This window comes from Abrus precatorius, unplaced genomic scaffold (assembly GCF_003935025.1).
Source record: "Abrus precatorius isolate BTA unplaced genomic scaffold, Abrus_2018 Scaffold10, whole genome shotgun sequence".
Classification (NCBI taxonomy): Eukaryota; Viridiplantae; Streptophyta; class Magnoliopsida; order Fabales; family Fabaceae; genus Abrus; species Abrus precatorius.
In genome coordinates, this window is record NW_020874292.1 from 29,338,087 (window position 1) to 29,351,095 (window position 13,009).

Consider the following 13,009-nt stretch of genomic DNA (forward strand, 5'->3'; position numbering starts at 1 on the left):
TAATACAAATATTAAATTCATCTTATTAGTTATTAAAAATTAAGTATCGAAATTTATATTGTAAAACCGGAAAAAAAATCCTATATTTTACATTCTTTTAATGCTATCGTTGACTTGTTCTTTATTATTATGTAACTTTATGCATGTCTCACTAAATAATTTAAACACGTGCTCTATTCAACTCACATAATTCATCTAATAACAAAAAATATATATTACTAATATTTGTTTAATTATTTTCATTTTTTAAAATTCTATGTACCTATGGAAGGTTTTAAAAACCATCCATTGCTCTTATAAAGTTTGCCAAATAATTAATCTTTTCCCAAAGGTGGTGCTTTATCAAGAAAACATCCTTTCTATAATTTTTTAAACCTTATCAATTATTTATTTACATCCTTTACATGGTAGAAAATATATATAATGTACTTATATGGAAAATTTTAATAAACATTTCCATTTTCCGTCATACGCGAGAATCCAAAGGAAAAGTCTCTATCTAGGAAGTAATTAAATTTTGCTTTCTCTTTATCATTATTATATTATTTTATTAATTTTCCCTTTTGTGGAGGCTAAGTCATGTATGCAAGCTACATTGAGGATGTGAAGGACTAAGCAACACATATAAATTAGCACTAATAACGATTCAAAATTAATTAAATGTCAACAGGAATAGAGGAAAAGGAGCAAAAAACTCTAGTACTTGCAGGTATTTCCTTACCGTGGTTGAAAAATGGATTCTTCAATGGGAGGTGTTGATGGGTCTGGTGATGAAGGCACTCATACCTCACACAAGGGAAAAAGACCCTCCTACAAACGTCTTAGTTCTGCTCAAACAGCCAAACTTGAAAAGTAAGATGACTCCAATTTCGTAAACAATCTTTTCTTCAATTGCTACTACTTTTTGGTATATTACTATTTGATTTTCTTGAACTGGTTTTGAGGGAATATCTTTTTTGGATGAAGGGTATGAAAGGTTAAACCATATGTCAATCAACTTAGGATTAAAAGATATGATTAACAAATGACACAACATAAAACCATTGAGAATTTTATAGGGTTTGCTAGCTATTTCATAAAACCTTATCAAGCTCAACGCATTTCCCTCAGCATCGATGATAAGTATATCTTGGTTTTATTTTGCTTGGCTTATCAAGCTCTTTAGTAACGTGTTTTTTCTTTTTTCAGTTAAATTATATTTAATACCCGATTGGTTTATGATCTAATCACATTAAGGAGTACCAAAATTAATTTGTATTATACACATGCTTGTTTGGGTAATTTTGCAGTTGAAAAAAAAATCAATTTTACAATAAATAAAATTAATGTTCAGTTAAGTAAAATATTATAACATTTTTAGTGGGTAAAAAATTGATTCTAGATGAGACCTACCAATGATATTTTATAGACACTCTAAAAATAATTAACTTTTTTTTTTTATCTACCAAATAAGATAAACTCTTCTCAATTTTAAAAAAAAATCATACCCAGACACAAATTAATTTTTAAAATACATATTCAAAATCAATTTTATGAAAATCTAAACAAACTACCTCTTAATTATTTTAAAAAAACACTTTAGTATGCTTGACTTGATAGTGGATGTTGATTTGATGAAGATATTAGTTTATAATTTATTAATTTAACCATAATAAACTCATAATAATAAAATATATTAACAAACAAGTTAATATAAAATGAATTTAATTTAAAATTTTTTTACAGTGTTTTATTCAATTATGAATATATTAGTAAAGAATTGTTAACATTTTTTTTATAATAATTAATAGGAAAACTATATTTATAACATATTATAATTAGTTGAAAATGTAAAAAAGTTACAATTTTCATTGAAAATATACTAAAACTAAACTTATATAAAAGTATTAGATAATTGAGTTAAGTGAAATTTTAAATTAAAATAAAAGATTATATTACATAAGTTATTTAATAAGAAATTGATGATAAAAGATTTGTAGAATAACAAGTTATGTGTGGATCTTAAATATGATTTTTTTGTTTATCTAAAGAAATTAAATAAAAAATTCAAAATTTTAAAGAAAAAATTGGTTGAAACCAGTTTTTCTATCAATTATTGTCATTGCTTTCACTAATTTTACCTCAATTACTTCATTAATTTTGTGGTATCCAGATTGTGAATATTTCATTTTTTTAAAAGTTCAATTCGTCTATTCATTCTAGTTTTTCCATATATATAAATATAAGTATCATATTTAATTCACTTAATTTTTTTCAGTTGGTCACATTGATCTATTGCCAATATCTCACTGTTGGTTTGCGCTAATAGTAGCGAATATTGAAAGAATTTTGGGATTTATTTTTTATTTGAAACTTGTATCATTTTTATTAATATTAAGTGTTCATGTTTTAGTTTTCAATATTTGTATAACTTAAGAATTTTGATTCCTTTTATCAACATGATCACATAAATAATTAATATTTAATAATATTTTCATTAATTACTTCAATACTTAATGATCATTTGGAACCAAAAGTGATGAGTTAAAATATTCAAAGACTAAAATAAGTTAAAAAAAAGTATAAATTGACTACAACAATTTTGTAAAATGTATAAATTGAAAACATATTTAAGTCAAATGAAAAATTACTATCTGAATTCCTAACCTTAACTAACTCAAGTTAATATGAGTGAATTGGTTCAGATTAACTATCCTAAATGACCTAAATTTGAACCAAATCAACATAATGATCCACCACATGTAGTTGTAGATATAATTTAAATGTTGAATTTTTTTTCCAACACGTTTACTTTAAATATTTTATTAAAAAATCCAAAAAAAAATAATTAGCACATTTACTTTAATTAGTTGTGCATTTGTTAATTTACTAACTTATCTCTCAACACCCTCTTAACTAATTGGGGGATTTTAACTCTTGAAAATAAAGATTCATCAAGGAGTGCCCACATCCTGACGAAACCCAACGACGCCAATTAGCCACCGAGGTTGGGCTTGAGCCTAAACAAATTAAGTTTTGGTTTCAAAATAAGAGGACTCAAATTAAGGTGATCAATATTCTTTAGTCTAGTATTTTTCATTCAGAAGTTATTTTAAATGTGTCCATACTCATTGTTGATCATTTTGTGTATGTTACATTAAGAATCAACACGAGAGAGCAGATAACACTGCTCTTCGGGTTGAGAATGATAGGATAAATAGTGAAAACGAATTCATGAAAGAGGCGTTGAAGAATATGCTTTGCCCATCTTGTGGGGGTCCACCATATGCAGAAGGAGAGCATGAACACTTTATGCAAAAGATGCAACTCGAAAATGCTCAACTAAAAGATGAGGCTAGTGAATTCATTGGATTTATTCTCTTATAATGAATTTGATATGAATATTATATTTTACCTTTTTATTACAAAGGGATATACAATGAATGCTTTTAATCAACATTTGTTTATGAATCAATTTTCAGCATGACAAAGTGTCTAGACTTCTTGCAAGGTACTTGGAGAAACAAATGTCACAACCTGAGTTGCAACAAACTGTTATTCCTATCACAGGTTCAACTTCATATGATCCACCACATGGAAGTTCACTTAACCATGTGATTGATGAAAGTCTATGTCTTGATCAAAGTTTTAGTACACAAGTTATAGATGATCTATTATTGTCGAACTCATTGGGAGGTGTAGATGTAGAGAAACCATTTATGTTAGAGGTTGCTACTACTGCAATGGAAGAATTAGTTAGGCTTCTTCGCATCAATGAGCCCTTTTGGATCAAGTCTTCAACTCAAGATGGGAAGCTTGTTCTTCATCGTGAAAGTTATGAGAAAATATTTTCAAGAACCAAACAATTCAAAGGTGCCAACATACATGTAGAAGCAACAAAAGATTCAGGGATGGTTAACATTAGTGGCATTCAGCTAGTTGAAATGTTTCTAGATTCGGTAACAGTTTATCATTTTTTTTTTATTTTCTAAATATTATCCTATTTTTCTTTAACATTACGACATTGATTATCTATAGTAAAGAAATATGTATACTAATAAGAGCATAATATTCTTCACCTTTTCATCAGGACAAGTGGGTTAATCTGTTCCCAACAATTGTTACAAAAGCAGAAACAATTAAAGTACTAGAAAGTGGTTTCTTAGGAAATCGAAGTGGAGCCTTGCAGTTGGTATATACTTTCTTGCAAACGATGTTTTATGTAATTGAGCTTGTTTACTATAATTTTTTCATTTGTTGACAATACTCTTATGACAGATGATTGAAGAAATGCATATTCTTTCACCTTTAGTGCAAGCTCGTAAATTTCAATTCCTTCGCTATTGTCAACAAATTGAAGATGGTCAATGGGTGATAACAGATGTGTCATTTGATCCCTTTCAACAGAACAATTCTCCTTCTCGATCTTGGAGGCATCCATCTGGATGCTTGATTCAAGAAATGCCTAATGGGTATTCCATGGTTAGTAATTTACATATTTGTGAAATAGAGTACATGAATATTGAAATGCACTACCTACTATTGAGGAAAAACGTGCATTTTATATTCGAAACAAATTTTACTGAAAAGTATCAATCCTCGACTATGCTAGAAAGCATCCATACCTTGTTAAGTTGAATAGCTATCTTGGAATTATATATGAATTGAAGATTTTTACCGTTCGTAAGTTTATATTTAAAAAAAAATGGTTGTTTGAATGTGATAGTCTAGCTGGTAAGATTAAAATTCTAAAATATCCTCGAAAATAAAATCGTATTATAAATAATTTTCTTAAAAAATTTATGCTTTTTTTAAAAAAAAAATTTCAGAATATTCTGTCAATATTTATTTTTTCTTTCAACTAACTGTGATGCAAAGGCATTAAGTTGGAAATGGGAAGTGAGGGATCATACTAGAATTAGAATTATAACTTTTGTCTTTAATTGAGAATCTTTGCCAAAAAAAAGTTCTAAGATTAACCTTCATATTAGAGTAGTAGTCAAGCAAAGTCTTTTTCCGAAATTCTCCAAGATTTGAATTTTTTATTGACTTTGTAGATAAAGTGTTAGTGTGGGTCGCAGTCCACTTTCACTGTGATCAGCTACTGTTGAGTGATTTATAGTCTTTGATTGATGAAGACTATAATTAATTTAACTTATCTAAATTCATTAACCATAATTCTTCAGATAACATCTTTTATTTTGGGATTAACTTTTTAATATTTCACAACATGATACAATATTCCAATAGTAATTAAGTAAAGCTAAGTAACGAGTGCACTCAATTGGTTTAGTAACTTTTGTGGATTGTGTTCAAATATTCATATTTCACATTTTTTCAAACGAAATCAATAAAATTACTATGATATGTTGTATGTTAGGTTACTTGGGTTGAACACGTGGAGGTGGATGATAAAATCCAAACGCACCCACTGTACAGAGATATTGTTAGTATCAATATGGCATATGGAGCAGAAAGATGGATGATGGAACTTCAAAGAATGTGTGAAAGATTTGCTTGGTTTTATGTTGAAAAGATAGCCAATCATGGCTTTGAAGGAGGTTACACTTTGTCATCTTTACTACTCCAAATTCCAACACTTAATTATTCATTTATTTGCCTTATGATTTATTATGTGATTATATCTAAGTTAACATTTTACATTATTGATTGTTCAGTGATCAATTCACTTGAAGGGAGGAGGAGTGTAATGAATTTTTCTCATCGAATGCTTAAAATCTTTTGTCAAAGTTTAACAATGTCGGGTAACTTGGACTTCCCACATTTAACTATGGAGAATAATAGCGGTGTTAGGGTCTCCATCCGAAAAAACACAAACCTTGGTCAACCAAATGGCATGATTGTTGTAGCTGCTACATCCCTTTGGCTACCTCTCCATTATTTGAAAATTTTTGAGTTCTTCACAGATGAAAAAAGACGAGCTCAGGTTCATAATAAGTTAGCTAAATAATCTTCTATTTTATTAAAATAACTTATATTTGTTAGTTAATTAAATTTAAATAAATCTTGCTTTGTAGAATTATTAATACATACTAGCTTGTTATTATCTTGTATATAGTGGGATGTTCTTTCCTGTGGAAATCCAGTGCACAAGGTTGCGCACATCTCACATGGAACTCATCCTGGCAATTGTACATCAATTATCCGGGTATTTAAAATCTTTCTTTTTTTTTTTTATGTTCCAATTTTGTTATAAGACAAATTTACTTTACTTTTAATACAATTATAGAGGGCAAATTTTGATGCAATGGTGATTTCTATTTGATCAATCTTTAAAATAGCATTGCATATATCCATCTTCTTCATACCCCAAGAAATTCAATACAGATATAGTCAATATGGATATAGTGTCTTTGATTGCAATTCTCATAACTTGTTGAAAATAATGACTTAAATCCACATAACAAAAGCTTAAAAAAGGAATATGGTAATTTTATATGCTTAAATGTTGTGAACTTAATGTAAATTGTCCAATTTATATGTTTAAATATGAATAAGATAATAAATACTCTAAATTCCTAACCTTATTATTGTTTCTTCAAGTAAACTGATTAAATTCATTTCAATTATTCATTTTTAGCCATTCATCCCTAGCGAGAACAATGCGTTGATTCTTCAAGAAAGTCTTACAAATTCCATGGGATCATATGTTGTATATGCTCCAACCGATGTAAGAACTATGAATATGGCTATACAAGGGGAAGACTCTTCATTGCTACCAATTCTTCCATCGGGTTTTGTTATCGTTGCACATGATGATCCAAATGCAAATTTAGGAGCATTTGATAATACAAATGTTGATAGATCAGAAGGCTCATTATTGACTGTGGCTTTCCAAATATTGGCTTGTAGTCCAAGTGGAATCAATCTGTTAAATATGGAATCTGTGGCAGCTGTGAATACCCTTTTAACCTCAACAATCCTAAAAATAAAGGATGCTCTAAATTGTAGTAACTTGGAGTAATCTTTTGGTTATGTTGTTTTCTTATCCCTTGTTTAAGGACAAGATATTGTCTTATTTCCTTTACATGACAAGTTTTCTTGACATTTAAACTTAATAATATGTTGCTTTTGTCCATTTTTTTCTCAATTTGTTATGCGCGATAATTTAGATCCTTACAATGTCAAATATTCCATTTAAAAAATACCATACCATTAGGATAAGCTATTTTTTCTATTATTTTTAATGCTTTTCCATTCATAAATTATATGAACACATTTTAGAACATAAGATGTCAATCTCTAAAAGGCACTTTGAACAATGATTTGACATAATTTGTTAAATAAATTAGATATTAAAAAAAAAAAAAACCTAAACAACAATACATTCTCATTCTCATTCGTTCTCTGATTTCTTGTAATACAAATGGTTATAGCGCTAATGGTGTTTATGTTTGTTTCACATGCCATGTGGGGTAAATAAAAATATTTAAAAGAAAAAAAAACATGTTTGGGTCTTTTAATTATAAAGATTGCCATCATTAGCGACCAAATTTTAAATATTTTTTCTTCAATTTTTTATGGCTATTTTAGTAACATATTTTGATATGGTTATACAATTCATACAAAAAAAAGTCTTCATAATTATAATATCAAATATAAATCAATAAATTTAATAATAAATATTTTAAATTAATTTTACAAAAATTTAAACCAAACAAATTCATATGATGGTAAAACAATCTAAATAATAGTTACACCATATAACTAATCAATTTTATTTAATAAAACAGTTATAAAGGTGATTTTGGTTCCTAAACTATAATTATTGTATATATAAGTTAGGGTATTTTTTAGATTTTTTGTTGAGTAAATTATACATGATTTTCTAATGTTTTTCAATCAATTTGATTGTTCATTCATAAATTTAGTTATGTAAAAAAAATGTATAATAGTTTCGATTTCTTAAAATTTAGTACTTGTTTATTATTTGTATATTATACAAGCAATATGTTGGCATTTGAGAGTCTAATATTGTTTAGAATATGTGTAGGTTGGAGTCATTTTAATTATTTTTCTTTATTATAGTAATAATTAATAGATTCTTAGTATTTTTTTTTCTCTTGGTTGTAGTAGATAATCTCTTCAATTTCTTTCTGGGAAATAATTAAATTTTTGGAAGATTATTGAATGTGTAGAATGAGCTAATTTTGAAGCAAATTATGCACCTAGGCACAAATTCGTGTGCTTAGGCATGTTCAACTATCTTCTATATCTACTTCAAAAACATAAAATCTCTCTTCTTTATATTATTTTTGTTTTAAATAAAAATTGTGCTTTTTGGAGAAGAAGGAAGAAGGAGAAATAAAAGACTCAAGAGCCACTAAAAGTTAAAGTTTAAAGGATTTATGAGACTTTTCTTAGATTGGTCTTTAACTTTTCTTAAAAATGACTAGAGTTTTTTTTTTTCATGTTTCTTATTCTTTTATTATAAAATTTTAATTTTTTTACCGGGCTTGATAAAACTCATTTAAAATTATGGTGTGATTAACTTCTACTAATCTATGTCTAGTACATTATTTAAAGTAATTAACACTGCACATTAACTTGTCAGCCCTTCATAAATTGAAAAGTGGATAGGCTATTGTTTATTAGACATATTCATTGATCATTTTAAAAATTATATTTAGTGCGTGATTTATTAAATGTTTGTTTTCGATTTTTAGAATTTAAATAATTATTTGAGTGAGTTAAAATTAAATTTTCTAAACTTGTTATTAATAAATTGTTAATAATATATATATATATATATATTATCATTGTGTGTTGTTTATTTAATTTTAGTTTATAAGACTGATTTTTTTTAAAAGAAATATAATTTTTATCAATCCTGAAAATATTTTTATGTAAATAAAATTATATTTTACTTTACTTGTTAGAATAACAGTATTCAATAAATATTAAATTAATAAAAATAAAAATAAAAAATATTATAAACAAATTAGTGAATCAAGTATAAATTTTAAAATTATTAATCAAATTAAATTTAAATATTAAAACTTACTCACTTAAATAAATGAGTCAAATTTAAATATTTAATTTTTTTATGAACCAAATTTGAGCTTTAAATATTCAGTTTAACTCCACTCATTTATGTCTCTACACACATTACACCAAGGTGTGTGATGCATGTCAAAGTAAGTACAATATTCTGTTTTGACGTAGGCCACTGTGATCTATTTCTCATGTAAAGTTTCTTTAGCAAATTAAATAATATTTCACGATAAAAACTTCTATATGATAAAATTTTATCAAAATTTATAAGATATAATATAATATATTAATAATATTAAAAAAATTATAAAATTTTTATTACAAATTTTTTATCATGAGACTTTAAACCTTTATTAAAAAGTTGTTATATAATTAGCATTTCATGATGAAACTGTAATCGAAATACCTATCTTAATGCATAGACACAAAAGTTATATATATATTGTGATATCAGTCGGATCATTTTATTAAAGATATTTAGACTCTTCTTTCATGGAAGAGGAAATTTATAAACAAATTTTTATACAATAATAATAACTGACATAAATTGTGGCCTATCACAATATACTTAATTAGTAGACATAAATATAGATAAAAATATGTTCATTCTGATGAGCATATGTTCAGATATAGCAAACGCAGTAAGGAATAACTTTGAATGGAAGTGGAAGTTGAACCTAGACATGTATGCTAAAAGGACTACAGTTAGTTCCTGGATAACTAATATGATATTTTTTTTTCATTCTAATTATTAATTAATCTATTCCTCTAACCCGATAACAAAGGAGAGAAATTTTTTAATATTATAATTCATGTCTGTAAAGGTTGATATTTGATAACTTTGTAAACAAGTTAATGCGTTACATAATAACATTTGTTTAAGTTATATGATTAACTTTTATTTATATATATTTAAATAGTATAAAAAAAATATAAACTGAATTAGATAAATTATATATGAATATATATATATATATATATATATGTTAAGTTATAGTTAATTTATTTATATTTTAAAAAATACGATAAAAAAATAAAAATTATTATCATAACTTATTATGAACACAATATAATGATATTATGGGCAAATCTGAAGTTTCAAAACTAAAAACAAAGCATCCCATTTCTTTGGGTGCAACAAAGCATCCCTTTACTTCATATTAAAGTGATGTATACCATGTTCACTTTAAAAATGTTGAAAGGTAAGAGAAGCAAGGCTAAAAGCTTTATCATCATGCAGAACAAAAAGTGACTTCAACTAGTTTAGTTTATCAAGGAACCATGTGAAAGATATTTTTATTGTAAAGAAAACTAAGACAACACAGTCCTAAGGTCCCGGAATTCATTAGTTCTTCAAGTCTTATAAATTCTCTTCGTGCCTATAAAAGGCAATGCTCTTGGCAAGATATTCTCACTCAAAACAAATTGAAGAGCTAATAGCTGTTTGACTCTAAGAATAACAGCTAGCCAAGTGGTAATTTGTTAACCTTCAATGGCTCAAATAATTGTTCAAGTTTTGGTGCCAATTATACTATTGGTGCTATTGGAAGTGGCAGGGGCTACCCCCCCTGGAATTGCCAAAAATCCAAGCCATGCAAGCTGCAATATAAAGAAGTACAAGCATTGCTATAATTTAGTACATGTATGTCCTAAGTTTTGCCCTGATGGTTGTACAGTGGAGTGTGCTTCTTGTAAACCTATTTGTGTTGGGAGTTCAGACCCTCCACCAGATTCTCCCACCCCTTCTACACCACAGAATCCACCACCTACTCCTTCTACACCTGAGAATCCACCACCCACAATTTCAACCCCTCCAATTAATACACCTCCTACTCCATCTACACCTAATAATCCACCATCTTCATCTCCTCCAACATCACCATCTACTCCTTCTACACCTGAAAATCCATCACCTCCATCATCACCTCCTTCACCACCACCCCCTACGTCTACTCCTGAGAATCCACCACCAACACCTTCTACCCCTCCTTCATCACCTACACCTACACCTCCAAATCCACCACCGACTTCCTCAACACCTCCAACAATTCCATCACCATCAACACCTGCTCCTTCACCTCCTTCAACATCAACACCTTCTCCAACAACTCCATCACCATCAACTCCTGCTCCTTCACCTCCTTCAACATCAACACCTTCTCCAACTCCTCCTGGAAGTGGTGAATCTTCCTCACCCAAAACAGTAAGATGTTCGAACAAGAACTACACAAAGTGCTATAATATGGAACATGTTTGTCCCAACCCATGCCCTGGCGGGTGTGAGGTTGATTGCAACACTTGCAAACCAGTTTGCAGTAAGTCTTTCATTAATATTTGCTTCTCTGTACTTTAACATGCACTATAAAATCTTACATTGAATTAAACACTCTGCACTAATTCGAAAAATGTAAATGTTTGTTTCTCGTAACTTCTATCATATCCTCCCCTTACATCCCTGGTAAAATATCCAAACTTAAAGAAGAGGGAGAGAAAAAGGAAAAAGCTTAAAAATACAATAATAAAAAAAAAAAAGCAATGTCAAATAATCAATATTTTGAGAACAATTAATATTGATCTGACTCTATTTATATTTTAACTCTTTTATCCGTTAAAAATGTCAAATTACTTAATAAGGAGAGAAAAAATAGTAAGTGTAAAAAAAGTTAATATAAAAATATTAAAACTCATTAATATATAACATATAACAAGGTAAATGCACGTCATTAATTCAACCTTCAATTTTTGTACCCATTTTATATTTATTAGCTTGTTCTTTCTTTATTTTTCTCTTACTTTCATTTTTGTGACAAATTTGATGTTGAATATACGTATGATTGGCAGAGTGTGACAAACCAGGAGCTATTTGCCAAGACCCTCGTTTCATAGGTGGTGATGGAATCACTTTCTACTTCCACGGCAAGAAAGACAGCAACTTCTGCCTCGTATCCGATCCAAACCTACACATAAACGCCCACTTCATTGGCAGAAGAAACAACGACATGAAGAGAGACTTCACTTGGGTCCAATCCATTGCTATTCTATTTGACAATCACCAACTCTTTCTTGGGGCCCACAAAACATCCACGTGGCAAGACTACATAGACCACCTTGCCCTCACCTTTGACGGCGAATCCATCACCCTCGACGAATCAGAAGGTGCCACGTGGACATCCTCAACTGTCTCTGGTGTCTCCATTGCTAGAACAGCTTCAACAAACAGTGTCATAGTTGAAGTCGAAGGGAAGTTAAGGATAACAGCCAAGGTTGTCCCTATAACTGAAGAAGATTCCAGAATTCACAAATATGGAATTACCAGAGAGGATTGTTTTGCTCACCTTGATCTTGGATTCAAGTTCTTCTCTTTGAGCAATGAAGTAAGTGGTGTGTTGGGTCAAACCTACAAGCCTGACTATGTGAGCCGCGTGAATGTTGGAGCAAAAATGCCTGTAATGGGAGGTGCAAAAGAGTTTGAAACTACCACCTTGTTCTCCCCAGATTGTTCTGTGGCTCGTTTCGTTGGTAACAATGCGTACAACGATGAAGTTACAATGAATTTGAAGATGGCTATGCCTAGCTTGAGCTGTGTGAGTGGAATTGATGGACAAGGGGTTGTCTGCAGGAGATAGTTTCCTTATTTAACAAGGGATATACAAGTGCATCCTGGAATACTTAATCAGAGTTTTTTTTTTCTTTATGATAATAAATTACCAAATCATCAAGTAACTTGGATGATGGTGTGATTGAAGTCTCACATTATGTATCACGATTATATTGCTAAAAATAACATACATATATTATTTTTATATACATATGTTTATCTTAAATCCAAACCTATGATCATTTGAAGAGAACACCTCTTCAAGCTGCATCATGGATTATATTTTACAGACATTACCTGCACATTTAAAGTGACCTAAACTCCTTTATTATACTAGATTTTTATAAATTTAATTTGATTGTAACCTTCTTACGAGCGAATTGGGGCAACTTTTATCTTGTCTGAATAGGAACTGAT

At 28.9% G+C, this 13,009-nt stretch overlaps 2 protein-coding genes across 2 annotated transcripts; both read left to right on the forward strand.

Annotated features, from left to right (window-relative positions):
- The first annotated feature begins 733 nt into the window (after nucleotides 1-733).
- On the forward strand, nucleotides 734-6,964 carry LOC113852213 (homeobox-leucine zipper protein HDG11-like). Its single transcript, XM_027482453.1, has 10 exons — nucleotides 734-852; nucleotides 2,929-3,046; nucleotides 3,142-3,333; nucleotides 3,462-3,938; nucleotides 4,070-4,171; nucleotides 4,258-4,461; nucleotides 5,360-5,540; nucleotides 5,658-5,926; nucleotides 6,059-6,148; nucleotides 6,581-6,964. Exons 1-10 carry the CDS (start codon nucleotides 734-736, stop codon nucleotides 6,962-6,964), a joined length of 2,136 nt encoding a protein of 711 aa, XP_027338254.1.
- A 3,522-nt stretch (nucleotides 6,965-10,486) lies between these two features.
- LOC113848456 (mucin-2) lies at nucleotides 10,487-12,620 on the forward strand. Its single transcript, XM_027477976.1, has 2 exons — nucleotides 10,487-11,309; nucleotides 11,836-12,620. Exons 1-2 carry the CDS (start codon nucleotides 10,487-10,489, stop codon nucleotides 12,618-12,620), a joined length of 1,608 nt encoding a protein of 535 aa, XP_027333777.1.
- The last annotated feature ends 389 nt before the right edge of the window (nucleotides 12,621-13,009 follow it).

Excerpts from the sequence above, each read along its gene's own strand:
- LOC113848456 (XM_027477976.1), top strand. The coding sequence starts at position 10,487 with ATGGCTCAAATAATTGTTCAAGTTTTGGTGCCAATTATACTATTGGTG. Across the intron at positions 11,310-11,835 it reads CACTTGCAAACCAGTTTGCA|AGTGTGACAAACCAGGAGCT; the intron begins GTAAGTCTTTCA and ends TATGATTGGCAG.
- LOC113852213 (XM_027482453.1), top strand. The coding sequence starts at position 734 with ATGGATTCTTCAATGGGAGGTGTTGATGGGTCTGGTGATGAAGGCACT. Across the intron at positions 4,462-5,359 it reads TGCCTAATGGGTATTCCATG|GTTACTTGGGTTGAACACGT; the intron begins GTTAGTAATTTA and ends GTTGTATGTTAG. Across the intron at positions 5,927-6,058 it reads ATGAAAAAAGACGAGCTCAG|TGGGATGTTCTTTCCTGTGG; the intron begins GTTCATAATAAG and ends TCTTGTATATAG.